This window comes from Crocodylus siamensis, chromosome 4 (assembly GCF_052110815.1).
Source record: "Crocodylus siamensis isolate JL-2025a chromosome 4, ASM5211081v1, whole genome shotgun sequence".
Lineage (NCBI taxonomy): Eukaryota > Metazoa > Chordata > Crocodylia > Crocodylidae > Crocodylus > Crocodylus siamensis.
This window is the reverse complement of record NC_143398.1, coordinates 29,154,620-29,180,452: the sequence shown is the minus strand read 5'-3', so window position 1 is coordinate 29,180,452 and position 25,833 is coordinate 29,154,620. Positions and strand designations below refer to the sequence as shown.

The 25,833-nt window shown below is 45.2% G+C and overlaps 2 protein-coding genes across 18 annotated transcripts in view; one reads left to right on the top strand and one right to left on the bottom strand.

The window, feature by feature from the left end:
- GRAMD4 (GRAM domain containing 4) overlaps positions 1 to 1,954 on the bottom strand; it is a 109,668-nt gene extending 107,714 nt beyond the window's left edge. For both annotated transcript variants that reach the window (XM_090042085.1, XM_090042086.1), the window contains exon 1: positions 1,822 to 1,954. In XM_090042085.1, coding sequence (XP_089898211.1) covers positions 1,822 to 1,850 — 29 coding nt within the window. In that variant the 5' untranslated portion in view covers positions 1,851 to 1,954. The remainder of the gene's footprint in view (positions 1 to 1,821) is intronic.
- On the top strand, positions 1,933 to 24,876 carry LOC149865604 (histone H2B 5-like). Of its 16 annotated transcripts, XM_090042087.1 has the most exons (6): positions 1,933 to 2,215; positions 4,150 to 4,298; positions 8,080 to 8,240; positions 9,899 to 10,015; positions 18,896 to 18,992; positions 20,036 to 20,072. In XM_090042087.1, the coding sequence occupies exons 1-3, from the start codon at positions 1,933 to 1,935 to the stop codon at positions 8,191 to 8,193; spliced, it is 546 nt and encodes a 181-aa protein (XP_089898213.1). In that variant the 3' UTR covers positions 8,194 to 8,240; positions 9,899 to 10,015; positions 18,896 to 18,992; positions 20,036 to 20,072. The 16 variants fall into 16 exon arrangements, with proteins under 16 accessions (XP_089898213.1, XP_089898218.1, XP_089898215.1 ...); XM_090042092.1 differs by lacking the exon at positions 8,080 to 8,240; XM_090042089.1 differs by lacking the exon at positions 18,896 to 18,992 and having other exon boundaries at positions 20,036 to 20,067.
- Positions 24,877 to 25,833: the final 957 nt, after the last annotated feature.

Below are 25,833 nucleotides of genomic sequence, written 5' to 3'. Positions count from 1 at the left end.
GTCTTGTACCTGCAGGCTGTGGGTTCAAGACCTGGTGCCACCACCCTGCCTCCCCGGGGCTTGGTGCTTGCTAGTTTTCAGACCTGAAGATCTACAAGGTCCCTTCCAACCCTACTCCTATGACCTGGAACAGACTGCCACCAAAGGTGGTGCAAGCATCTACCCTGGATTCCTTTAAGAGTCAGCTGGATGTTTATCTTGCTGGGAACCCACGACCCCAGCTGACTTCCTGCCCCTGGGGCCAGGGGCTGGACTCGATGACCTTCTGAGGTCCCTTCCAGCCCTAATGTCTATGAATCTACGAAGATTATACAAACAAGCCTTTAGCACTACAGATAAAAACCGAAGGCAGAATCCTGTCCAACATGCTGGAACTGTTGCATTGCAAATCAGCTGGACTCCTTAGTTTAGTTAAGGAACCTCCAAACTCTCCTTCCTCCTCCCTCTCCTTTAGTATTTGAGACAGTTTGACATGAAAACTAAAAGTTCTTGCTAGCCACTGCACTACCTTCCTGAGCCACAGGCTGGAATAACCCAGCTCTAGACGGACACAGACCAGGGGGCTTCCATGGCCTTGCAGCAGTGGAGGGCTCTGCCTGTGACACGGCTAAGCCAAAGGTAGCTGCGCTGGGGCCGAGCAATAGAGAGCTAGTAGGGCAGGCAGCTGGGACCTGCGCCCACATCATCACCGTTACTTCTCCCTGACCCCCCAGCTGTGGTGCAGGTGCAGCTTCCAGTCACCCAGCTCTGGCACAGCTTCCCAGTGCCCAACCCCAATGTGGGCAAAGCCCTGCTGCCAATGCAATGCTAAAGCCTCCCAGCTCCTCAAGCGAGATCCAGTGGCTCTGCTAACCAGATCTGGCCTACATGCCTTCTTTCCGACCCCTCATCTAATGCAATCAATCATCCCCCCACTTCCAACCAACAGACACTTAAGCCATTTACCCAGTCTAAAATGTATTAAGATAGGAGGCTCTATAATTTCAGCCATGCAATTTACTCTTGATAACAACCGATACTGAAACAGTTTCAGTACTATCATTTACATCATCCCACAATTGGGCCCGGTGATGCCAGGGGCAGGCAGGAGCTCACCAATACACTCAGACACAGCCAGCACAGGGACCTCTTCCTACAGACTGTACAAGAGCTGCTTGTCTAACGGCAGAGTTCAAAACAAACCCACCTCTGGCCTTCCTCCTCTCACTGCTTCCTTGAAAACGGGACTGGGAAAGTGGGGGGGAAAGCTCTCTAGGGACTAGTCCTCCTAGCCTTTTCCCCCATTCTCCATCTGCCTCGTCTCCCTGCCACAGGTCAGTCATTTCTGGAGACGCATCACTTCAGGGACCCTGGGAACGCAGTCCCAACAGCTCCTTTCCCCTTATTTAAGTGCTTCTCCAAACTAGAGAAAGGGGACGTGCACCAGGCGCCCGCCTCCCCAGGCAGAGACAGGCCATGGGTTGGGGTTTTGACCTGGTACAGGTACCCACGTACCACTGCGCCCATGCAGGTCGCCCCGTCCTTGCCTCCTGCCCCGGGGCCAGCCCGGCCACGGAAGGACCAGGGCAAGGCCGGGGGTGAGCGGCCGCCGGCAGGGCAGCGTCGCGCCGGGGCGAGGGTGAGGGGCTGTCCCCCTGAAGCATCGCCCCTGCCCTGCGTGACCCCGGCACCGGCTGCTAGCCCGGCCCGTGGGGCCGCTGGTGCCCGGAGCCAGGGGCAGCTCCTGCTCCAGCGCCGCCGACCCTGCCCTCGCCCCCGGAGCGGCGCGACGGCCCCTGCGCCCGCACCCCGGCCCCGGCCCCGGCCGCCGCCGCCACTCACCCTGCGCGGAGCTCGGCGCACACTCGCATCCACGCTGCCGCCCGACCCCGCGCGGCTGCCCCGAGCCCGGCCCGGCCCCGCTGCGCTGCGCTGCGGCCGGGGGTAGCGGCGATGCCGGGGACGGACGGAGGCGCCTCGCGCTGCCCGGGCCCTGCGCCCCCGCGGCCGAGTCCCGCGCCCCGCGCAGCCGCGGCCCCGCCCCGGGAAGGGCCGCGCCGGCGCCAGCCCCGCCCCCGCGCCGCGCCCGCACCGCACCGCACCGCACCGCACCGCACCGCAGAGCCGCGCGGCGCGGCGCCCTCCCGGCGGCGGGGGACGCGCCTCGGGCCCGGGCCGCCAGCCCTTCCCGCACCTGCCCCCGCCGTCACGGACCCGCGTGTTCCCGCGCCGGGCGGTGAGTCCCCGCAGGGCCGCGCGCCTGCACACGGGAGCCCCCCTTCCCATGACTCAGGGGCCTGCTGGCGCCTCCGCTTGCAGCCTGGCCTTGACCGCCTGGTTTTCGCGGCACAGGTGCCGGTCGCGGCAAGGCGGACTTCCCGCGCCCTCCCCTGCCCTCCCTGCTGTTTGGCAAGCAAAGGGGTGACAGGGTATTTACCCAGCCTGCCCCTGTATGGCAGAAGTACTTTCTACTTCTAAAATCTGTGCCCTAAACTGGTGGTTTTCTGCCACCGGTAAGTGCCAGGCACCCCACTTTGCCTTCTGACCGCAGTAAAATACTAGAGTAGCAGTCTGTGGTAGGGGTACCACCAGTGGTACGTAGACAACCTGTCAGTGATACGCATTAACAGACTTATTTTAATTATTTTACATGACAACAATTTGCTGGTGGTACATAAGGCTAAACTGAAAAATTTGCTGGTGGTACATAAGGGTCGTATCGTCTTAAACTGGTGCTGCGCGATGTCAGTTTGGGAACCGCTGAGTAGAGCGAGTCTCCTGGTGTGAGGACCTCGGCCCACAAGGGATGAGAAAGGCTGGAGCTCTGCGGGTTCCCCTGGAGATCTCTGCCTTTCTCCCCTGGATCACGAGGGCTCAGGTTGCAGGACATTTGAGCGGTTCTCCAGGCATCCAGGTTGGGAATCGCTGCCCTGCCCTAGACTCTCATCCCTTCTTCCTCTGTGAACGTTACTTCTTATTCCTGTCAGAACTCTACCACAAGGACCATGTGCTATTTTTGGAGGAGCAGAATCACTAGGCACTGAAATATTTGAATAGAAACCAGAAATGTAAGGAAACAAAAGAGAAGGAAGGGCCCTTTAGCCTCCAAAAGGTCCAGGATTGTAGTCCTGCCATCACAGTGTAGCCTGGTCATGTCAGATCAACTGGTTTGCATGAGAATCATGGAAAAGAAGAAGAATAGCTGCCAGGCAAGCAACAGTATTTTGTTGCAGTTTGGCAAATTCATTCTAGATGTAGTAAGGATTTTATGAACCATCCTGATCTGTAGTCCAAGTGGCATGGAACCATTATGAAGCCAACAAAGCAGTAACACTCATCTTTCCTCTCTTTGGTCTCTTTTATTGTCTGCTTAAGGTCAGGCCATTTCCATTTTCTTCCTTTCTATCTCTTTCTCACTCTGCTTTATCTCCTGTGCTTCCTGGTGCCTGCTCTTGTGGAGGCAGCAGTATCTTTTCTCTCTCTCTTTCAAAAAGTGCTGATCTGGAGGAGCCATTTTCTCCATCTTGTCATTTCTTTTGTCCCTACAGTTCTTTCTCTCTCCTCTCTCTCTGTTCTGCTTTTTCTCTCACCCCCTTTCTTTTCTCAATGATTATTCTTGTCTTCTTCCATCCTAGCCAGTGTATGGTACATATCTCATTTTCCATCCCCTTTTAAGATGTCCTACACCCTTTCCTTCTCTTCCTCTGTCTCTCTTCTGTCACATTCCCCCTTTATCTTTGCCCGTATTCATCACATTCACACTCCCCAATGTTTCTCCCTCTTCCCACATTTCACATCCCTCTTTGCCACACTTCCCCCTCATTCTGTTCATGTGCTCTTCTTCCTTCCTCCTGGCTAAAATGCTCACGCACATAAATGTAATCTGCTCCAGACCGTCCTTCTCCCAGCTGTAAGTCCATGTTGACTCTCACTGGGAGAACAGGCCTACAGCATCTCCTCCTCAGCATTTTGTTGGATTCTGGTTTTCTTCTTTGTCTCTGTTTTCATGCTTTACCACTTCCAGGTCAGGGAATCAAAGGCAGCTGGTGGGGACCTTTGACTTTAATCCTAATGCTATCTATCATTCAATACTAAGGCTAAATGTTAGGTTTTGCTCTTTAAATAAAAAGCTTAAGAATCTGATGTAATTAATTTCTTCTTTATAAAAAGGCCACACGGACAGCTGGCTTGAAGTCAAGACCATTCCATCCCACAGTTTTCCACCTCCATTTTTGGCAGCTTACCTGAGTCATAAAGAGAGTGGGGGAATTTGTGTGCCTCCTACAGCAACTCAACATTTTCTTTGTGCTAGTGTTGTGGTGAGTGTTAGTCACCATTCTTGTCATGTCATTTCACAGACCCTTCTGAAGACATGAGCTGTCAGGGACGAATATTTATTTTTTTTAAATACCTGTAACACTATTTGTTAAAGCATTTATAAAAATCTATAATAAAAAATGTAGAAGATAGCCTTGGAATGAATCTGTTCTGCTACCATTCATTGAGCATTGGCAGTTTGCTTAGCTTGTACAAAGAAAGAAAGAAGATATGGACTCTCTCCCTAAAATCTTGTCACTGAAATGATGTGTGACAGTCGAGATTTAGGATTAATCATTTAAAAAGTTAGTCTCAAATTGATGTTTTACCTTCCTAGATCATCAGCAAAAGGTTAGAGAAAGAAGAGTGTTAAGAAAGGAGTAAACTGAGTGCTGGTCAAGGAAAATGAGTTATAATTGAAGATGACAGTGAGGGAAGGATGCAAAGGTGGCAGTAAGATAGAGGTTTAGATAGCAGTGGGAGGGAGAACAGGAAGAAATTAGGACATACTTAGGCAGGAATTTAGCACTTCGAAGGGGAGGGCACAAATCTTTAATTTAATGTAGTAGGTGAGAGGATGTCGCAGAGAAGAATAGGAAGGCTATTGTAGTATTTTGCCCCTGGAAGAAGCAAGATATGTGAGGCTATCAGAGAAGGGGAAGTTAAAATTGATGAGACTATTTTGAAGTTGAATTCTACCACAGAGCAGCTGGGAATCAGTGAGTCAGAAGGGACCTAGACAGATCATCGAGTCCGACCCCCTGCCATGGGCGGGAAGGAGCACTGGGGGTGGCAGGGGTCATAAGACCCCAGCCAGGTGCCTATCCAGTCTCCTCTTGAAGATCTCCAGGGAAGGTGAGAGCACCACCTCTCTGGGAAGCCTATTCCAGGCTCTGGCCACCCTTACTGTGAAGTAGTTCTTCCTAATATCTACCCTAAACCTATCCTCCCTCAGCTTGTGGCCATTGTTCCTAGTGACTCCAAGGGGGGCCCTGGTGAACAGACTTTCCCTGAGTCCCTGCTGCTGGACCCTGATAAGGTTGTAGGCAGCCACAAGATCCCCGCTCAGTCTCCTCTTGCGGAAACTGAAAAGATTCAGGTCCCTCAGCCTCTCCTCATAGGGCTGGCCACGGAGGCCCCCAACCATACGAGTGGCCTCCTCTGGACCCTCTCCAGGTTCTCCATGTCCTTCTTGAAGTGCAGCACCCACGACTGGACACAGGACTCCAGCTGTGGCCTGACCAGCGCCACATAGAGGGGGAGCAAAACCTCTCTGGACCTGTAGTGATGCCCCTGTTCATGCAGGACCGAGTGTGGTTGGCTCTGCCTATTGCTTCGTTGCATTGGCAACTCATATTCATCCTGGAGTCAGTCATGACACCAAGATCCCTCTCTGCCTCTGTGCTGCTGAGAGGGTCAGCCCCTAACCTATAACCATAACGCTGGTTCCCTCTCCCCAGGTGCAGCACCCTGCACTTGTCCTTGTTGAACCACATCCTGTTCAGATCTGCCCACTTCTCTAACCTATCCAGGTCTGCCTGGATGCGGTCCCTGCCTGCTGGTGTATTCACTTTACCCCACAGCTTGGTGTCATCAGCGAACTTGAACAGGAAAGGAGAGGAAAGAAATGTTATAAATGTTGCCTGTCTCTAATAAAGACAGGCAGGAAGAGATTGCCTGCTTGCAAGCTTGCCTTAAGGAAGAGGAGGGGAGTTGTCTCTAATTATGGAAAGGGGGGGAAGGCAAGTTCAGTCCCATTCTGCTGAGCACAAAGTGATAAACCATCTAGATGGTGATGCTGGGCAGTTGGGAGAAGGTGCAGCTTGAGCTCTCACATTCCAATGTGTTTATATGGCATCTAGCACAAAAGTATCCCGATCTAGTTTGGGCCATATGAGCAGCACCACAATATCAATATCATGTGTTGTTATTTGAGATTTATATAAACAATAAAAAGTGTCTTTACACAATATTTAAGGTACAAAAAAACAACACAGCAGTCCCCTGGTCATATCCTTCTCAACAAAGGAGTTAAAATCCGCTTCAAATTCCATACTCAAAAGCTTTCTCTGCCCAACATTGATTATTATTCTCATTGTGATCATTTAATGGTAAGAAGGAGAGAACTCAATAGTAAGATTTAGGAGTCATCAGTAAAAAAGTTACAGCTGAGCTATGGTGCTAATGAGCTCATGCAGGGAGTGAGTACAGAGATGGAAAGAAGGGACAAAGCATAGAACAATGGGAGACACCAGCAGAGTGTGGGAGAGGAGAAAGGCAGTCACTCAGGGGCATAATAAAAGAGCAGGTGGATGAGCATAATTAGCAGAGCACAGCTACAGAAGCCAAGGATGAAAGCAAGTAGAAGGGGAGGAGAGAAGGATCCATTATGTCCAAGACAAGACGATGGACCTCGTACTAAAAGGTACCATAAAAAGCAAGCTACAGGTGGGAGAAGCTCAGCACAGGTCCTACTGATTTTCTCACTAGAACTAAGCCCCTGAGCCAGGAAACTCTGAGTTTGTGCTTTGCTGTTCAGCTCTAATTCCTAGCTCCCAATCTGAATCAGTCATGAACTATCGCTATTCTTCAGCCATCATGTATTTTCCTTCCTATCATGATGGGTGCAATGAAGGACACTATGTCTGAGGCTCAGAGCCCTCTATGTGAATGTGTTTATTTAAACGTACATTTGATTGTAATCTCTTTGGGACAGGGTTTCTGTCGTAGAGTGTTTATCCCAAGGAAGCTGTGCATAGTGCTTGGAGCTGCACTACCACAGGACAACGAATGAATAATCATTACAACTGGACTAAAAATGAGGCTTCCATTTCATGAGAAATTTGATTTGATTTGGAAATTGGTTTTGGTCCAAACTGGACTGAAATCAGATTTTTAACTCTATTAATCCAACCCATAAAATAACAGATTTAGCATTCAAAAACATGTCCAATCCTCCAGAATTTACCCAAAAACTGACATTAATTTTTTATCAACAGTGCTACCACACCCCAAACCGGTGTCCACAGAAGTCTTGTGTTCCCTTCATATCCTCCCCCAAGTCTCTAGCAGTTCCCCAATGTTTTCGTTAATACCAAGCCCCTGTGTTTCTTCATCTCTATACTGTAATTCACCCCCTCCTTTTCCCTAAAACTCTGCATAGTGCAAATCTAATTATCATCTTATCTATGCTTTTAAATTTTAGTGCTATTCTAAATTTACATGTTCACTCATGAATTTGCACTTCAGCATTCAGAGTATCTCAAATTTTCTGGTTTGGAGATGGAAGATTCTTTTCTTCAGCAATTTCCACCAGATTTCCAAGTGAGCTTCTGCTTGTCTTCTCCCTGTAGAACACCAACTTGATGGGACAACTTTTCCATTGCTAAAACGTCCCAAATTTTTTAAAACCAGTCAGTGATTCTAGAGGTGTCCCTTTTCTTCCAGGCTTTTGCAACTGTAATTCTTGCAGCCACTAGAAGATGAGAGATCAATTCCTTGTGACACTTATATGTTGCAGAGTTCTCAGGAAGGTTTACTACAAACATTAAGAGGATATCTGATAGTTGGCATCCTGTTATTTCCCTCACCACATCTCCAATCTTCTTCTAAAACAGTCTAATCCTGGGACACACCCACCACGTGTGTGAATCCTCCCAGCTCACCATACTCCTTCCAGCATTTGCCTGTTCCAAAATCAGATTTTAGTTTTTGCAGAGAACTGGAAGCTCTCTCAAGCTTTTTAGTGAAATTAATATTTGTAGTCATTTTTTCTGTTAACAGAATCCTGACATGGGCAAAGAATATGAAATTGGGGTTTGTGACTTGGGAAGAGGAAAAACCCACCGACACAGTGTCCCAGGGCCAGGGATATGTTGCTTACAGAAAAATAACTGAACAGTCAGAAGCAGAACGAGGGGCTTCAACACCCCAACAGTGGCCAGGTAGGAACATAGGATTGGAAGGGACCTCTTGAATCACTGAGCCCAATCCCTGACAGACCATATTTGATTTAACCCCCAGTCCATATGTAGAGGTCAATCATGTCCTCTCTTAGCCTTCTTTTTGCAAGGCTAAACAAGCCAAGCTCTTCCAGTTTCCTCTCATATGCTTTGTATATAGGGGAGGTTCTCCCTCCCCTCATCATCTTAGTAGCCCTTTTCTGAACTTGTTCCAGCTGGATCTTTTCCAGACATGGGTGACTAAGTATATTATATACTATGGTCCAAAGATAACTTCTAATACTGAGACTTCTCTCACACTGGGGACCAGTATGATCTACCTTTCAGAACAAGAATCATAGTCACAGCTCAGATGGCTTGCTGTGTGACCAGAGAGAAAGCCACTTAACTTCACTGTCCCCTTTCTTCTGCATGTATGAAATGAGTTCTTATGTGTATGATAAGCATTTTGCCTTGTATGAAAATTGCTGGGCAAGTGCCTAGTATAATACTAATATAGAAATTGCAATTACTACTAATTTGTCAAAACTCTGAAATGCTGAATAAAGTCTGTCTTCTCCTGTGTTCATCCTTCTTTTAGTTTCTAAGGCAGTCTGTTAGAATTTCAAATATATACCCCTTTAGTAATTCAGTCCATGATGCCTGTATTTAAATTTCACATCTGAAGCAGCTACTGTTTAGAGCAATAATAAAGGAGCTTGTTCTTGTTCCTAACTTTTTCATAAATTGTACAATTTCTATGAATCTTTAATAATTTTTCTAAAATGGGAAAGGAAATGTTTGGGTTTCCTTGGGCAATGTGAGTTGAAAAGTACAGTATAACCTAAACATAACAACATAACACAATTAGAAGAACATTCACTAATAACTTATTAGTAATGCACAGTCCAGTTCCTCCTTTCAGTCTTGCAGTGGAAGTCCCCTTTCTATCAGGAGTTCCACACATGGAAAGAGAGTGCAGATCATGTATTGCCCAATCCTTACCTTGTTTGATTGTGTATGTCTAAAAGTGTTGCTACGCTGTGTTTCAGATAAAGGCAACCCCTGACACAACTATAACAGATATGTGCGTTACAAAGTTCCAACTTTAACTGATTCTTTCCCTGTAAAATGTAATACGGGAGATCATTAGATTCTTCGCTATGCAATAAAAGCTCCCCAAAATCCCTCACTGACTTCATATATCATTCCTCTAAATGTAGTATTCTTATTACCTGTTATTTGTATTACAGTAGGACTTAGAGCCCAGGGGCCCATTGTATGAAGTCTTGTACAGATATTAGAGAGAGCTAGTAGGTGGCAGAGTCCTACAATTTCCTCAATGATTATAAATGACCCCATAACTTAAGCTATTTATACGAGACTGGCTGTTGATATTTTATTGGAGATGGGCCTATTTTTCAAGTATTCACAGTAGAATTAGATATAATGCAGTAACTTGTTGATCAGTATTTTGTACCTGTTAGTTCAGACTCCAGTTGCTTGTGATTTTAGTATACATGTCCAATATCATACTCTAGCCTGGTATCTCTGTGTGTTTGTAAATGCCAAACAGGATTTGTACAGACTTGGGGTGTACAGGTTGCTGATTTAATATGATGCTTTGTTTTCTTTTTTTTTGCAACATTGCATTGGTGTAGTTCTGCTTGAGATAATCCTCCTGCAAGTGAGTGGCAGACTCTAACCCTTGTGGGAATGCAAAACTCCTCTGCCAAATCACCCCTGGAGCAAGGAATAACTCCTGCATTAGGATTCAGGTAATTACAGCTGACAGATTAACAAGTGGGTATAGTTATGTCCTGTGAGGATGTAAAGGGAATAGGAGCTTCTCTTTGGCTAAGTGGCCTGTGATGGGGAAAGAAAATCTTGGTAATCGGGAGTGGAAGCTTCTTCTGAAGTTTACATCATGCAACTATTTTTTAAATTACTGGTAAAAAACAAACCCTAGGCAGAGCAGGAAGTTAGACACCATCTTAGGATCTGCGTGTTCTGCTGAGGGTGAGTTAGGCATTCTACCTGTTTGCGCTCTCATAGTGTATATTCAGATTTCATAGTTGGTAGGGCCGAAAGGGACCTGAGCAGGTCATCAAGTCCAACCCCCTGCCATGGCAGGAAAAAGTACTGGGGTCAAATGACCCCAGCAAGGTGTTCATCTAGCCTCCTCATAAAGACCCCCAGGGGAGGAGCCAGCACCACTTCTCTTGGCAGTTGGTTCCAGATCCTAGCCGCCCTGACTGTGAAGTAGCACCTCCTGATGTCTAGTCTGAATCTGCCCTCTGCCAGCTTGTGACTGTTATTTCTTGTCACTCCTGGTAGTGCTGGGGGGAACAGGGACACCCCAATGCCTGCTGGTCCCTTCTGACTAGTTTGTAACAGGCCACTAGATCCCCCCTCAGCTTTCTCTTGTGGAGGCTGAACAGGTTCAGGTCCCATAACCCCTCCTCATAGGGCCTGCCCTGCTGCCCCCTGATCATGTGGGTGGCCCTCCTCTGGACCCTCTCCACGTTGTCCACATCCCTCCTGAAGTGTGGCGCCCAGAACTGGACGCAGTACTCCAGCTGCGGCCTGACCCGTGCCGCATAGAGGGGGAGGATCACCTCCTTGGACCTGCTGGAGATGCATCTGTGGATGCATGCCAAGGTACGGTTGGCCTTCCTGACTGCATCGTCACACTGTCGGCCCATGTTCATTTTGGCATCAGTAATAACTCCAAGATCCTTTTCTGCCTCTGTACTGATGAGAAGGCAGTTCCCCAGCCTGTAGGTATGCTGCTGGTTCTTCCTCCCCAGGTGCATCACCTTGTACTTGTCAGTGTTGAATCCCATCCTGTTCTCATCCGCCCACCCCTGTAACCTGTCTAGGTCCGATTGCAGCCTATTCCTCCCGTCTAGCATGCCCACATCCCCCCACATCTTAGTGTCGTCAGCAAATTTGAACAGGGTGCTTTTTACCTCCTCGTCCAAGTCACTGATGAAGATGTTGAACAGTGCGGGCCCGAGGACCGAGCCCTGGGGGACCCCACTGCCCACATCCCTCCAGGTCGAAAATGCCCCATCCACCACCACTCTCTTGGTGTGGCCCTCCAGCCAGTTAGCCACCCATTTGACTGTATAGGTGTCAACACCACAGTCCCACAGTTTTTTAATAAGAACGGGGTGAGAGACAGTGTCGAAGGCCTTCCTAAAGTCCAGAAAGACTATGTTCACTGCTACCCCTGCATCTAAAGATTTTGTGACCTGGTCATAGAAGGCCACCAGGTTGGTCTGACAGGACCTGACTCTAATGAACCCGTGTTGGTTGCCTCTAAGCATAACCTCCCCTGCTGGCCCCTCATGGACATGTGCCAGGATAATTCTCTCAAAAATCTTACCCAGGATCGAGGTAAGACTAACTGGCCTATAGTTTCCTGGGTCCTCCTTCCTGCCTTTTTTGAAAATGGGAACCACATTGGCCCTCTTCCAGTCCTCTGGCACCACACCAGAGCACCACGAGTGCTCGTAAAGCTGTGCCAGGGGTCCCACAACGACCTCAGCTAATTCCCTCAGCACTCTGGGGTGGAGATCGTCCGGACCAGCTGATTTAAATACGTCCAGTCCCTCCAGAAGTTCCATGACTAGATCCTCACTGACCCTTGGTCCAGGTGCACCTTCCCTGGGGCCTGAAGGGGACCTGGTGGGGGGCTGATCCAGTCTCTGCTCAAGAAGATGGAGGCAAAGAAATTGTTAAATAAGTTAGCTTTGTCATCTGGTGTGATGACCAGATTTCCTAGCATGTCTTGCAGGGGCCCCACGTTACCCGGTACCTTCTTTTTGCCCCCTATGTATTAGCTGTGGGGGTTGCTGGATGGGATAGGGTAATGAGGATATTTCAGGTGTAATACAATAATATGGATCTCCTCCAAGCCTTGGATCTCTTTGGAGGAGAGCTAGCTGAGTACTGAACTTAGGTTTTTGTTATGTACATCGCTGGATGTACTCTGACAAACAAAATAGGAGTTGATTTATAAGAAAACATTAATTCTCCTGTTTTGCCTTTATTGGCCCTTGCTAGCCAAGCTGGGCAGCACAGAGAGTTTCTAAAACAGACCAATAATAAAAGTTCAGCTGAAAGTAGTTTATTAAAAAGCTTTTTAAAATGCTCTTTTATTTATAATAAAATCTCCCAAGCACCTGGGACTTGCTGTTTCCAAGGTGCTGAACATCCCACATTTCAGGTGAAGCTAAGGTGATCTGCTGATGCCCAGCATCTCTGAATTTCAGACATAAGGCGCTTCATCCAGGTTACCCAAGGCATAGCTTGGCAGTTTTGCACCCTGGGCCAATGGTGGCAGGAGTGGCTTAAGCAGTGCCAGGCTGGCAATGGCACTGGCTGTTACTTTTGTTCTCCTCTTCCCTCCCCACCCACCGTGCCAGCATGTAGGCTGGGCTGGTGCCCTTCTTGCTCCCACCCCCCATTATGTTACTCCCTCATTGTTTTCATTGTTGGAGTAAAACCAGCAGCATTTGATCTAGGAAAAGCAGTGTTGCTTCCCCCAGTACTATGCCTGTTACTCAGACATTTACTTCTACCCCAGATAGTGAATAAGGCAGAACTGCTGGACTTCCTTTTGTTTAAAAATTCAAGAACTACCTCCCACATCCAGCCATAGAAAGCACTCCATTGTGCTTGTGCAGCCGCACCTCTGATTAATGTTCCTAGAACCTTGAGAAATCATTTCAGTTCTGGCAGAGACAGCACAAAGTACTGTCTTTACAGAGATCACAAAACCTATTTGGGGTGTTTAGAATGTTTGTCTTTTTCCTAAAACAACAAACACAGATACACAAGAATGAAAAGAAAAGAAACAATGAGTATAAGCATAGTCAGGTAGTTGGGAACTAATGACTAAGGCTACTAAGTGCTAGGTTAATACAAACAATAGACTATAATAATAACTATTTGATAATAATATACTGTCATTAATTAATTGTCTGCCCCCCATGCCCCTGATTTAATTTTTCAGGATTGCATGAATTGATAAAAATAAAAAATGCTTAAAAATAAATATTGATATTATCCATCAACATTATTAAAAAATAAAACTCGAATTCTGCCACACCTCCTAATAATAAAGAGAAAGTCAAAGATCTCTGGACTTAAAACATAATAATCAGTACTCCAGAAGAAATTAATATGACACTGTCACCACAGTCCTTGACAATATGCCAGAAAGAAAAAATTCCTCCCAGTCTGAAATATGATGATCATTTCATACATGTGAGCAAGCATCACCCTGTGTCTCACTGTGAATCATCACACAGCTGATCCCAATTGCACTCTAAGGTAGCCTTCATGACCAAATTATCAAATATGTCCATTTGTTTTCTGGAATCCTATTAATGTGACTCTTAACAGTACTTTCTATGTTAGAGAATTCATGTGACGTCCCTGCAAGATGTATCATAATATGAAGCAAGTTTATAGTCTGCACAAATACACCATTCCAGTAATGGTCCTGTCACTTGATGGCAGTCTGGCCATCTTAAAACCTTCTTCTGTGACATTATAATATTTCTGACCACATGAAAGAGCCCATTAGAAAGCCCTCTTTTTTGTTTTTTTGGTTTTCCATGGGAACACACTGTAATTTGCTGCCCTTCTTTGTGCTTGAGTGATGGTAACACAAAGAGTAGCAGCAAATTGCAATTTAACTTACTTGACATTAGGATTAAAGCCAGATTTGCTCGATTTTATTCTGCAAATGGAATTAAAGAAGGAAAATTAATTGAACAGAACCAACAAAACAATTCAGATATGGAGCTGAGTAAATGATAGTGGCCAAATGGCTTTTATTTGGTCTAACAAGGACTGAAATAGCTTGTCAAAAGTTTAACAAATGTCAGGAGCATTCAAACACTAATAAAGTTTGAAAGATTGAGGTTCATGTTTTCCCCACACATGCCCACTTTACGGTATTTCCATCAAAAAGTCAAAAAAATGGGATAATTATGTAAATATAACTTGTCAAGTTCATCGACTTGTGATATCCAGAGAGTAACTCAGTGGCTTGAGGGATTCCAAATGGACAAGAAAACTGATTGCCTAGAGGCCACAATTTGAATCTGGGCCAGACCAATAGGAATTAAAAAAACAAATACTGTTGGGCTCCATATGAAGAAAGAGTTGGGGTTAACAGTCCAAATTCTGAAAAAAAACCCCCAAAAAACAAAACAAAACAAAAAAACTAAAAACCCCAGGCCATCACAGTTAGCACTAACTGGTACTCATGTTATATCAGCAAGGTCAAGAATGGAAAAGGCACAAGTGCTAAACAACCACTTCAGCAAAAAATGTAGCCTTTCCAGGAAGAGTATATTCCCACAGGGACTGGGAAAGATAAAGTGGGTCTCAAACTGGACAGCTAGACTCCCTATTGCATTTTATGTCCCATTGGTTCCTAGAGATTTCACTACTATATGGTAGTGATAAACTACCATATGGTTTACCATATGATTTACCACTACCATATGGTTAGTGTCTGCCATATTTTTTTCACTTTCCTGAAGGAAGGGGCGGTTGATAAAAAGCCAGACCCATCAGCCCCCTCTTATTGATTTCTGGCAGGATCTCCTGTTTGTGGAGGGTATCAGGAGTCACCTTGCTACTTAGGGCTGTTTGGAAAGTAATTACTCATATTCTGTGGAACTCTGATTTAAAAAAACATAATAATAAAAAACAAAAAAATCAGCAAAACATCACAGCCTAACATTTTCAGCTAAAAATTCAAAAATTGTGGCTGTTAAACAAAAAAAAAAGCCAAAAATATTAGACTGAAAAGCAAAACCTTTGATTCAGAAATTCAGTCTGGTACTTTATGAGCACTAGTATTTGTTTCCTTTAGGCCCTCCCGCTTCATGGCCTGGATCCTGTAGCCAAAATATCTCTCTCATGATGCATAAGGGTCTCCTCTCCTGGTGGCCCACTGGATTAAGGGAGTCCTTGGTTCCTGCATGCCATGGGAAATGTAGTCCTGCTCAGGGCACAGTCTGGTGGGGAGGTGGAGCAGCATGGTGTGCCAGGCAGGCAAGCACCGCTGCTGCTGCAGAGCAGCAAAGTAGGCAGATTGGAGCAGGCACCACACCGCCTGCATGTGCCCAGCCTGGCTTCTACTGAGCCACAGCTGGAGGTGGGGGGCAGACCAGGCTGGGCACCTCTCCAATCTGCTCTCTTTGCACCTGCACAGCAGCAGCGGTGCCTGCCTGCCCACCTGCCTGGCACACCATGCTGCTCTGTCTTCACTTGAAACACAGTGGCCTAGATTTCCTTAAAAAGAATATGGTTACCTTATTTAAATGTCACTTGAACTCCTTTAAGCTGTTACTGATTTATTGCACTACCAAAAAATCAAAATCTATAGGCATCATATAAACAAATTACAAGGAAGACAGAGTGTATTATCTAGCTCTTAGTGTGCAACGGGAAATTTGGGTGGGGCTGAAGAATGTGGAAGTAAGATTATAATAAATCAGATAGCTGGTTGTTATCAAGCTTTAATTTGTATGTGTAGCAGAGTCTTCCTTGTGGCTGTAAGCACTGTGCCCAGATGGGGCTGGGAGTCCCACAACTGAGAGGACTCTCAGCCCCAGCAGCTGCCAGGACCAAGAGTCCCACAGCTGTGGATGCTGGGTCCTGGCAGTGCACCACCCAATGCCAGGACCCAGCTGAGTCCCAGCAGCCATGGGGCACAGCTGTGATCTCCCAGTCCCAGGGATGCATGAAATCCCTGGGGCTGGGAGATTCCACCTGCCATGATATCCCAGCCCTAGGGATATGCAAAACCCCCATGGCTGGGAGACTGTGTCAGCTGTGATCTCCCAGCCCTGCACTACCGAGAAACCCCCAGATCTCGGAGATCACAGCACCTGTGTCTTCCAGCTGCAGGGATGCATGGGACAAGCCTGCAGCTGGGAGCTCTTGAGCTGAGGGGACTCACAGCTGCAGGGGCTTGCTCCTTGCTACAGCAGGGAGAGTCTCGGATTGGGCTCCCCCTGCACTAGCATTAAGGTGTGATGGGATCTATTGTGTGATCCCACAATCACACCTCTTGGCATACAGGTGTGGCACAGCAGGGGGCATGATTGTATGGATTGCACATTAGATCCCATTACACCTTTACCTGCACATAGAGTGGCCCAGAAAGCTTGGCATAAAGGCATATATCTCAGCTAAAATGAGACCAAGAGCAAGATCCCAACCACAGTATCCAGCAGAGAATTTTAATAAGTGCAGTGGTTTTCAGCCTGTCATCTGTGAACTGCTGGGGTCTTCAGACTATGTCTAATGAGTCCCTGAAATATGGCTGTGATCAATCAAAAGTATGTGAATATCAACATTTCCAAAGGGGCCACACCAAAAAAATGTTATTCATTTGCTTTCATTTCATTTGTCCATAAATGAAAAAAAGGCTGAAAACCACTGAGTTAGTGGGACAGTGCTGTGGCCCTGCAGTACCTGTCCTGTCCACAAATGAAGGATTTTGGCACCTGCCATGGGGCTATATTGACTTTGAAACTTGGGCAGAGGTAGGAATAACAACAAGTATATGAAGAAGCACATTAAAAATATCAACAGACATGAAACATTTTATGACGCTCTTGTTGGAATACTTTTCAGGAAAAAAACAACCCCATAAAAGTGGAGTGCATATAAGTACATAGTTGTTTCTTGTCTTAGAAAATGATTTCCCACTGAAAATAAATATCTCCACGTTTCCAAACAAAGGAATACAGCCAATATTTTTTTACGTTTCCAATGAAAAAGAAGCATACAAAAGGAACAACATGAGCTGTTTAATTGGCAGTTCTCAGAGTTTCTGTGTGCATCCATTATTTTAAGATCAGTTCAGGATCCCACACTCCAAACCCCCCTGTTCTGCATGAACTTTTGAAACATGTCATAAAAATGAAAAAAGAGGCAGAGAGAGCAAGATAAATAGTTTAGTTCAGTTCATTTTTCCTCAGCCTAGTTTAAAAAAAAAGTCCAGGCACACATGATTTAAATGATTTTGATGATTTGGAAACAAGTTCTAAAATAAAATGAAATTCAGTAAAGAAAAACACAAAGCACTGCAATTAGGAAGGACAACTCTAATGCAAATACATACAAATACAAAATGGGGAATACCTGACAAGGTAGAAGGAGCTAAAGGTTAAAATAGATCGCAAAACAAATATGAGTCAACAGATAAATCAGTCATTTGTCAGGGGTACTTTAGATACGTTTTGATCCCGTCTTAGAGCAGGTAGATGAACTAGATGGCCTCTTGAGGTCCTTTCTAGCACTATGTTTCTGTGATTTCCATAACTTTTTATTCATATGTTCAAAATGGGTGCTTTGCTGTGTAGAGCCCTAGGGCTTGATTCTCCCCTGGCAGAGTGTAGGTTGATTTTAGGGAGAGTTAGTTATTCTCATCTCCCAGCTCCCCCTTTATCAAACTATTTCTGTTACAACTTCAAAACAAGTCTGTAAGATGTGTAAGGCTCATGATCTTCTATTCATGTGTCTCCTTACTGAATGCATAACAGTATAACATTGCATGAAAACAACTGAATACCACATAGTTTTGTAAAGCAGTTGCTTTACTGCTTGAAGTTTCACTCGTTGAACAAACTGAAAGGGCAATACCTTCCTTTCTTTATTATTTCATCATGCTGGTTGTTCCAGCCAGTTCAGTTTTGAAATTTGTGTAATATTTGTTTGCTTTTATGGAAAGTGTTAGTGATTCTGGCCCATTGAAGAAGTTTGCTAGTGGGCTTTTCGAGCTACATTCAGATTTCTCCAAGCCGAGTTTTTCCTGGGTAATATTAATAAATCTTATCTTGGATTTACAGAGTTCTCTTGTTTTCCACAAGATGCATTAAGGAAGGGAAGCATGGGAAGTAGAATTAATGTTCATATTACTAGGAGTTTTGTGTGCGTGAAGACAAGGATTCAACTCTTATTGCCAACTTCTAGTTTCCGACTAAACACAGAGCATGAGAATTTTATCAGAAGAGCTGAGGGGAAATGAAACCTTCTCCCTTCGCATTGCAGAGTATCTGCTAACTTGTTACAGCATCCCCAGGGCTACACTGAGACAGTGCCTTTGCCTGCTGCTCCTGAGAGCCCTTATTGCTCCTGAAGAGAATGGATTCCTATCTGGTGCAGCTGCAAGATCTGGGGATTATACATCTCTGGCCTGAGTCTGCTCAGTCTTCCCCACTCATACAGAGGGCTAAAACACATTTCACTGTAAACCGTACCTTTGGTTGCTTTATTTGGAGCAAAAGATTGTCTTTTGCATCATACAGAATGGTAGTAAACAGGATATTTCATACAATATGGAGGGTTCTATAAGCATCAAAGTACCTTTTAGTCCAATGGGTTTTATTTTTAAGTACAGAATAAGATATGTCTGGTCTAATGGCCAAAAAGTCCAAAAGTTCCCAAAGATCAAGGGAGAATAGCATGCACGTTCATTAATCCAGCAGCTACCTAACAGGGTTCAGGCTATGATTCCTTTCTGTGTTGCCTGTTTTGTGCATGTGTAGATGTATATCTTGCTCCAGTTCTCTCTCTCTCTCATGTCTGTTCTTCATCTACGTCACATGGGCCTTCAGTCCCAGAGCACCCCTTCCTCTTCAGTCTCTCCTGCCCACCGAAATACGCCTCACTGACCAAGCTGTAACCAAGCTGGAGCTCCAGCACCAAGAAGGGGTAGGGTAGAATTTTGTCTACAGTAAAATAAAAGGTTTCATGTAGAATACAAAAAAAATTCCTGTCAGAGGACCAGGTTGCAACACAGTTGTTTTTACTAGGTCAAGGGACAAATGTCAGATCTGTAGTGGAGATGCAGGATCTTAGGACTGGGTTCTGGTAATGTAACCATCTTACAACACTATTAGAACACATTTTTAAAGTTTGCAATGTGGACAAGACCTCTGTAGGTCAGGGGGAAACTGTTATAGTGAAACCCCTTTGAGTTATTGTTTTCATGATGTAAATGGGCCCAGGGCAAACCACCGAGATGAGCAGGGAGAAAGGCAAAGAAAATATAAGGATATATAAGAAAGGAGACATCAGTAGAAGTCCTCCCACATAAGTAAGTAATATTAAGAATATGGTTCCACCTTTGTGACCTGAGTGGTTAGAAGTTGGGGCCTTGTGGCTTCTTCCCTTTCAGAGGAGAAATCAATGATGCCATTGTAGATCTTTGCTGTGCAACACATTTATTTACAAAGGATGCCCAAGGTCCTGTTTTCCTGAACAGTCAGGGAATCAAACCAAATGAGAGAGTTTCTTTGCTTGCAACTCCAAGCTCCTTTCAGCCAGGGCTCAGTTTCTCAGGCCCACACTACCATTAGTTCAGTATCTGGGGTTCCCTTGCTGCCTTGGTACCTGAGATGGCTTCAGACTTGCTAGCTTAGCTACTGGAAGCAATCTAGCTGCAGCAGCACAGAGCTCAGCTAATTTACCCTGTGTATTAGCAGCTCTGCAGTTCTGAACAGGGTGAATTAGCTTGCCATAAGGTCTCTGCTACCACAGGTAGACTGCTGTTGGTACCCAAACTAACTCTTTAAAGGCAGCTTTGATACCTTTTTAAATTAACAATGCTGGCAGTAGGCCATGAGGAAATAACCTCTTAGATGTCAGGGAAATCTCTCTCCTTTTCCTTGAGAATGCCATACCTCTCAAAGAGATGAGGCAGTAGAGGAAGAAATTGAGTAGAATTTGATTTTAATAATGTTCTTTTCAAGCAGCTTAAAGTGCTAGCGTGAACAGCCTTCAGGATGCCAGAGCCAGCAAAGTCCACCTCGGCCCCCAAGAAAGGCTCCAAGAAAGCGGTGACCAAGACCCAGAAGAAGGGGGATAAGAAAAGGCACAAGAGTAGGAAGGAGAGTTACTCTATCTACGTGTACAAGGTGCTGAAGCAGGTTCATCCCGACACCGGAATCTCTTCCAAGGCCATGGGCATCATGAACTCCTTTGTCAATGACATTTTTGAGCGCATTGCTGGGGAGGCCTCTCGTCTGGCGCATTACAACAAGCGCTCAACCATCACTTCCCGGGAAATTCAGACAGCTGTGCGTCTACTGCTGCCAGGGGAGCTGGCCAAGCATGCTGTATCTGAAGGCACCAAGGCTGTCACTAAGTATACCAGCTCCAAGTAACCAGGATCTCAGCTTTCCAAAATGAATATTCAACTTGGAACCCCTCAGTGTGAGGAAAGCAAAGGGTTGGGTCATGGGGTGGCAACAACTGGGCAAGCAAAAGACATGGCCATTATTGGTGCAAGAACAGTTTGCAGTCTTAAGCTGGATGTTAGGGCCTGTTTATGAAGAGGGACTACTGACCCAGACATTCATTTATTTTCATAAACTTTTCAAATGTGCCAGAGGTTCAGCAATTTCCACCTAGACCAAACAGAAGGGAACTTCAGTATCTCATCAAAAGGACTGGTTTCAATACATTAAAATTCTGCTCTATGCTTGGGAAGTTCTGCATGTCTGGCAGTGGCAGGCAGGACTGGCAACAGAAATGTAGAGACTCTGTCTCTGAAGTCGGGCTGTTTGATTGCTTTCTTCCACACATCAGAAATAAGTACTAAGAAATCAGTGTTAATATTTTATCCTGAGGACAGCAGCCTATCTAGTTGTCCTTTAGCAATGCAACTGATCCAGCTTACAAAAGGGATAAGACGCATCACTTAGGTGAAATAAAGGAAGCATATTATATAGAATACATGCAGAATTAAATCACTGCTGATCAAGAAAACCTACGCTGACAATATTGTATGAAGCCAGTTACAGAGAGTCTTGCTGCATACAAGATCCACCCCTTAGACATCAGACAGGTAGACTCCTAGGTAAATACTGAGCCAGGCTCCTTATTCTTCCTCCAAAGTACGTGGAGTCAATGATCAGGTTATGCCTCACAGAGGACAGAGACCCTGTCCCATCCTGAGACCCATTCTGGACATTTTGGAGCTAGCTGTTTCCTTACTGATGTGTGATGGCAGGAGGAGAGGGTGGATGTTTGGATTATATAGCTGCCTTGCCCTCTGGCTTTCTCCCCTACATCAAGGACTCAGCTACTGTGTGCTAAATTATGCTGCTGCTCCTTGCAGAAACTATTCAGCTCCTCTTGGCCAGTGCCTTGATGCTGCCTCTGCACTGCCTTCCACAGTCCTAACTGTGTGGGAGGAGATGGAGTAATCTCTAGAGAGAGGAGCCTCCCTTCCCTGCAATTCATTGTATTTAAAAACAAGAATGCAATTGAACCAGCCTTAGAAATAGCAAATAAATATTGGGAAGAGTATAAAAGGAGTATATTGGGAAACTGTCAGATAAGCGCTATGTCCAGGCTTTGAATTAGGAATGGAAAGACCCTTCTCTATCAGTGAGACCTACCAACTGGGAGTCAGGTTCTGCAGGCTCTATTTACAGATCTGCCACTGTGTTTGTGACTAACGGCAAGCCATTTTGTCACTCAATTCTTTGTTCTACTCATCTGTGAAAAGAGTATTGTACTTACCAGCTTAAAACAGCTGTTACCAGGCTTTAATTGATCAATATTTTAAAAATACTTAAATATGTAGCACCTCTCGTCTCAGAGTCCAAAGTAAGATAAGCAGTAACAAAGTCTTGATAAAAAACCACAGAGATCAGAGGAGAAATTCCTAAACCAAAGGCTTCATAAGCCAATACTGCTGGGGGGCAGAATCAGGACTGCTGTTTCCTAGTCAGTATTAACAGATTAGATTATGGATGCTAGGACTTTAAAACAGCAGTCAAGATCCCAAATACACCTTAGTACATCAAATGCTAAGAAGAAACCAGACCTGAAGGACATGAAAATTTTAGCCTAATAAATTGAGTTCTACAACAGTGATCCACGTGTTGATTCCACAAAGGGGCGGGTAGAACCTGCAATCTCAGGTTCCTTCTGCAACTTTTTCATTAAAAGAACAAACAAAAAAACTCAAAACAAAACAAAACCAGAAATAAAGTTAATTCTACCACACCCACCCCTATGTCTGCTTCTCCCTTCCCCCCCTCCCCGCCCCACACACAGCTTTTCTCTCACCTTCCTCTACTTTTGTCTGCATGCTGTTTGTTTAGACTACATTTGCTGGGGCCAGCTCTAGGTTTGCACATTGATGCAAACCTTGGCATTAATAATTCATGTTATTCCAGCTACTAGAATGGTTTCTGTGCTGTGTGTTCACATTGTGTAGCTCTGATGTTTCGGTAACAGTTTATAAAGCGCCCTGGGAAAGGGGCAGTGCGTAGTTGCATTTCCAAGCACATCCTGGAAAATGGGTTGTGACTTCGCTTCCTGATCAGTCCCTGCTTTGGGAAGGAAGCAAACCATGCTAGCCTATGCCTCATGCAGTTTGTGTCACCCAGGGCAGCTATGTAATCCAGTATGTTGACTAAGGAAGTAGCAGCTCTGCAGACCCTAATCTTGGCCCCCTGTTGTGAATTGTGGTAACAATATCCCAGACTAAGAAAACAGTTTTATGCTCTCTTCCCTCTGCCACCATACCCACACCCACAGCTTTATCTACATTTAATGCAGAAGTGCCAGAGATTCTCATTATGGTTCCTTCATCAAAAAAATATTCACAATTCTGCCCCGACATATAGAATTTTGGAGCAGGGACCATGACTGTCAATAGCCAGTGCAACGAACCCCCTGATCCACAATATCAGTATTTCATAGTAACAATCAAAAATAAATAAATAACAATAAAAAGATCATCTCTTGGACCTGACCCTCAACAGAGTGAGCTTAGTATGTTTTGTTTCCTGATTGAACATCTTATACTGAGTAACAAAAGATATAATTATCTTAATGCTGCCCTCACTGACACAGACCTTCACAATTGGCCCCACTCTCCTCAAAAGAAGCAGAATAAACATAAGGGAAAAAGAGAAAAGGCATGCCTGCTGCAGCAACAATACTTTTTAGAAACACTTCTGGGGTCCCCAAACTGTCCATACTAGTGGTAGCAGGTTAAAACTTCCCTCCTCCCGATATTTGGTGTAATTTACAAAAGGTACCAACACTGAAACACCAGCTCCAGCTCAGCACTTACACCTAAACCTGGCTGCTTATGGCTCTCCTCCAAGGACTGCAGAGTCTATTCCAGAAGTCCTCTTTCTTTACAGAAGACCCAGGTCCATTCAGGGCTGGATTAAAGCACAGGCAAACTTGGCACATGCCTAGAGCTGTAAGTATAGAAGGGGCCCTGTTATGCTTATTTTACTTATTATAAATTGAGTGAAAAAAATCAGGGCCCACAAGTTTGTTTGCTTAGGGCCCACTAAAGGGTTAATCCAGCTGGTGCAAGTGCCCAGGATTAGGCGCACACAGTATACACTGTCACTCAAAAGTTTCCTAGCAGGCTAACAGAGTGGGGTTTGGCACAGCAGGATTTTCAGGCAAAATTGTAGCTTATTACAAGACATTGGTTCCAATCTGATTCCTTCAAATCAAATTGAATTACACTGAAATTTGTGCCGCACAGGGCAAAGAGTTTTCTGTCTGAGACCAGGTTATCAACATGAGCTGTGCTTCCATTGCGTTCTCTAGGTGAAATGGGCAAATATTCACTAGTGCTTATCATTCAGCAGCCAGACAGCATATGAACTACTTTGCTGTTGTTTTTAAACGGTGCCTCATTGTGTTGTCTAGAAGTCTTACTAATGCCCATTGAAATTAATAAGAGCTCTTCTTTGATTTAATGGGCATTATATTGGGCTGTAAAAGCAGAAGCAATGGAAAAAAAAATCTCAGAAAAAGGTCTCATTGATTTGCCAACCCATGTGCTCAGAGCATGGGGTATGCTTTGGTCAACAATTCTTCAGTCATGGAATTGTCCACAGAATCCATCTCTGCTGTAGAAGTGTGCACCAGAATCTAAGCTTTCATTTAACTGGAGCCCTTCATAGCCATCCTTAAAAACTGCAAGTGAATATAAAAGGTCCAGCTACAAGAGTCTGAGTGCCAAAGCCTGCTACTATACCACTAACATCCATGGTGCAGTTACACATTATCAGTAAAACATCTACAGCAGATTGAAAACTTAATGTGGAAACTGCACAAAATCAATTATTGTAATAGTAAAATAAACGGGGCAGGTGGCTGCACTAATGGAATTAACTATTCATTTTAATATTTAGCACAATAAGCAAGTTTGGTGTTTTCATTTATATGAATCCACTGCAGAATTTCTGCTCTCTCTCACTAGCAAACCTCTGAAACCCTTGAGTGATTCTGGCACATGAGATTCAGCTTGACGCAAAGTACCCAGGGCCTCAAATCTAACAGGACTGGAGCATTTCGGGGTGTCTTGTTTTAAGAGTAAATTGCGCATAGAATTTTGACAGTTCCCAATATCAGACATGGGAATTTGTTTTTCATACTTAATTTCCATGCATGGTTTTTTGTGGGCTTCTTTACGAGAAGACTTTTCTTGTTATATTGTTCATACCATATGTTCTAGTACTGTGGTGCTGTTGTGCCTAACAGCTAATTATATGTTTTGTTTTAGTTTTGAATTACAAATAAAATTTAACTTTCAAAACTGCTCAAACCTGACAGATTCTGGCCTCTCCTTGTGCAGTTGTTTCTGCCAAGCTGTGAAGCCCTGAACACTGTTGTTCCTTTAACTTTTCTCCTTCATTTTCCTCCTGCATCCCTCAGTCCCTAGGTCACAGTGCCTATCCTTTCAAGCAAGATCTGGATATTGTTCCTATTAGTGGGGATTGGTAACTGGGGCCCAGGACACTAATTCAGAGGGGCACAAGAATGGCAGCCCGCACGCATTGTGGCAACTGCAGCCAGGCTCCATGCACAGAGCCAGCTCCAGCAGCAGCCTCAGTGGCAGGGCATGGTGCACAAAGCTGGCCCCAGTGATAGCTGAGATGAGGTATGACCTTACAATACTCTTTCCCTCGCTGTCCACGCAACTGTCCCCTGACTTCTCTGCCCAGGGTACAAAGTTCATTACTTATGCCTCTTGTTCTTAATTTCAGCAAGGTGGACTGGTAGCTAGAAAGCAGAATATTTCTGTTCTATAGCCTGAGAAGATTACCTCTACTGTGGTCCCAGCTCTCACTGCCCTGTGGCAGAAGCTGAGACAAGACCTCTAACTCCACCATAAATGCTAACCACGTGCATCACCAAAGGAGGTGGTGTAAATTGTAAAGATATTCAACAAACAGATGCTCTCTGAGCTCCACTGAGTTCCTTGGATTTCCTTCCTTTATGGTGAAGTTTGAACATGCTCTGCTGTATTCTGTTCAGCTTTTTTCCTTTTCTTTTTTTTTGTCCCAGTTCAAATTAGCCAGATCAGTTCCAAATCCTTTGAATTATTCAAGAACCATAAGTAGCCCTACTACCAGCAAGTATCCTCCACTCCAGACTTTTCAGCCTGGGACTTCAGATGGCTGCCAAAAGGTTTGGAAGTATCCTACATGCAGACCAAAGCCCGGAGGTTTGGGGTTCAGATGCCCCCAGGTTTCACTTGCCCTCAGCTGTACAGCCGCAG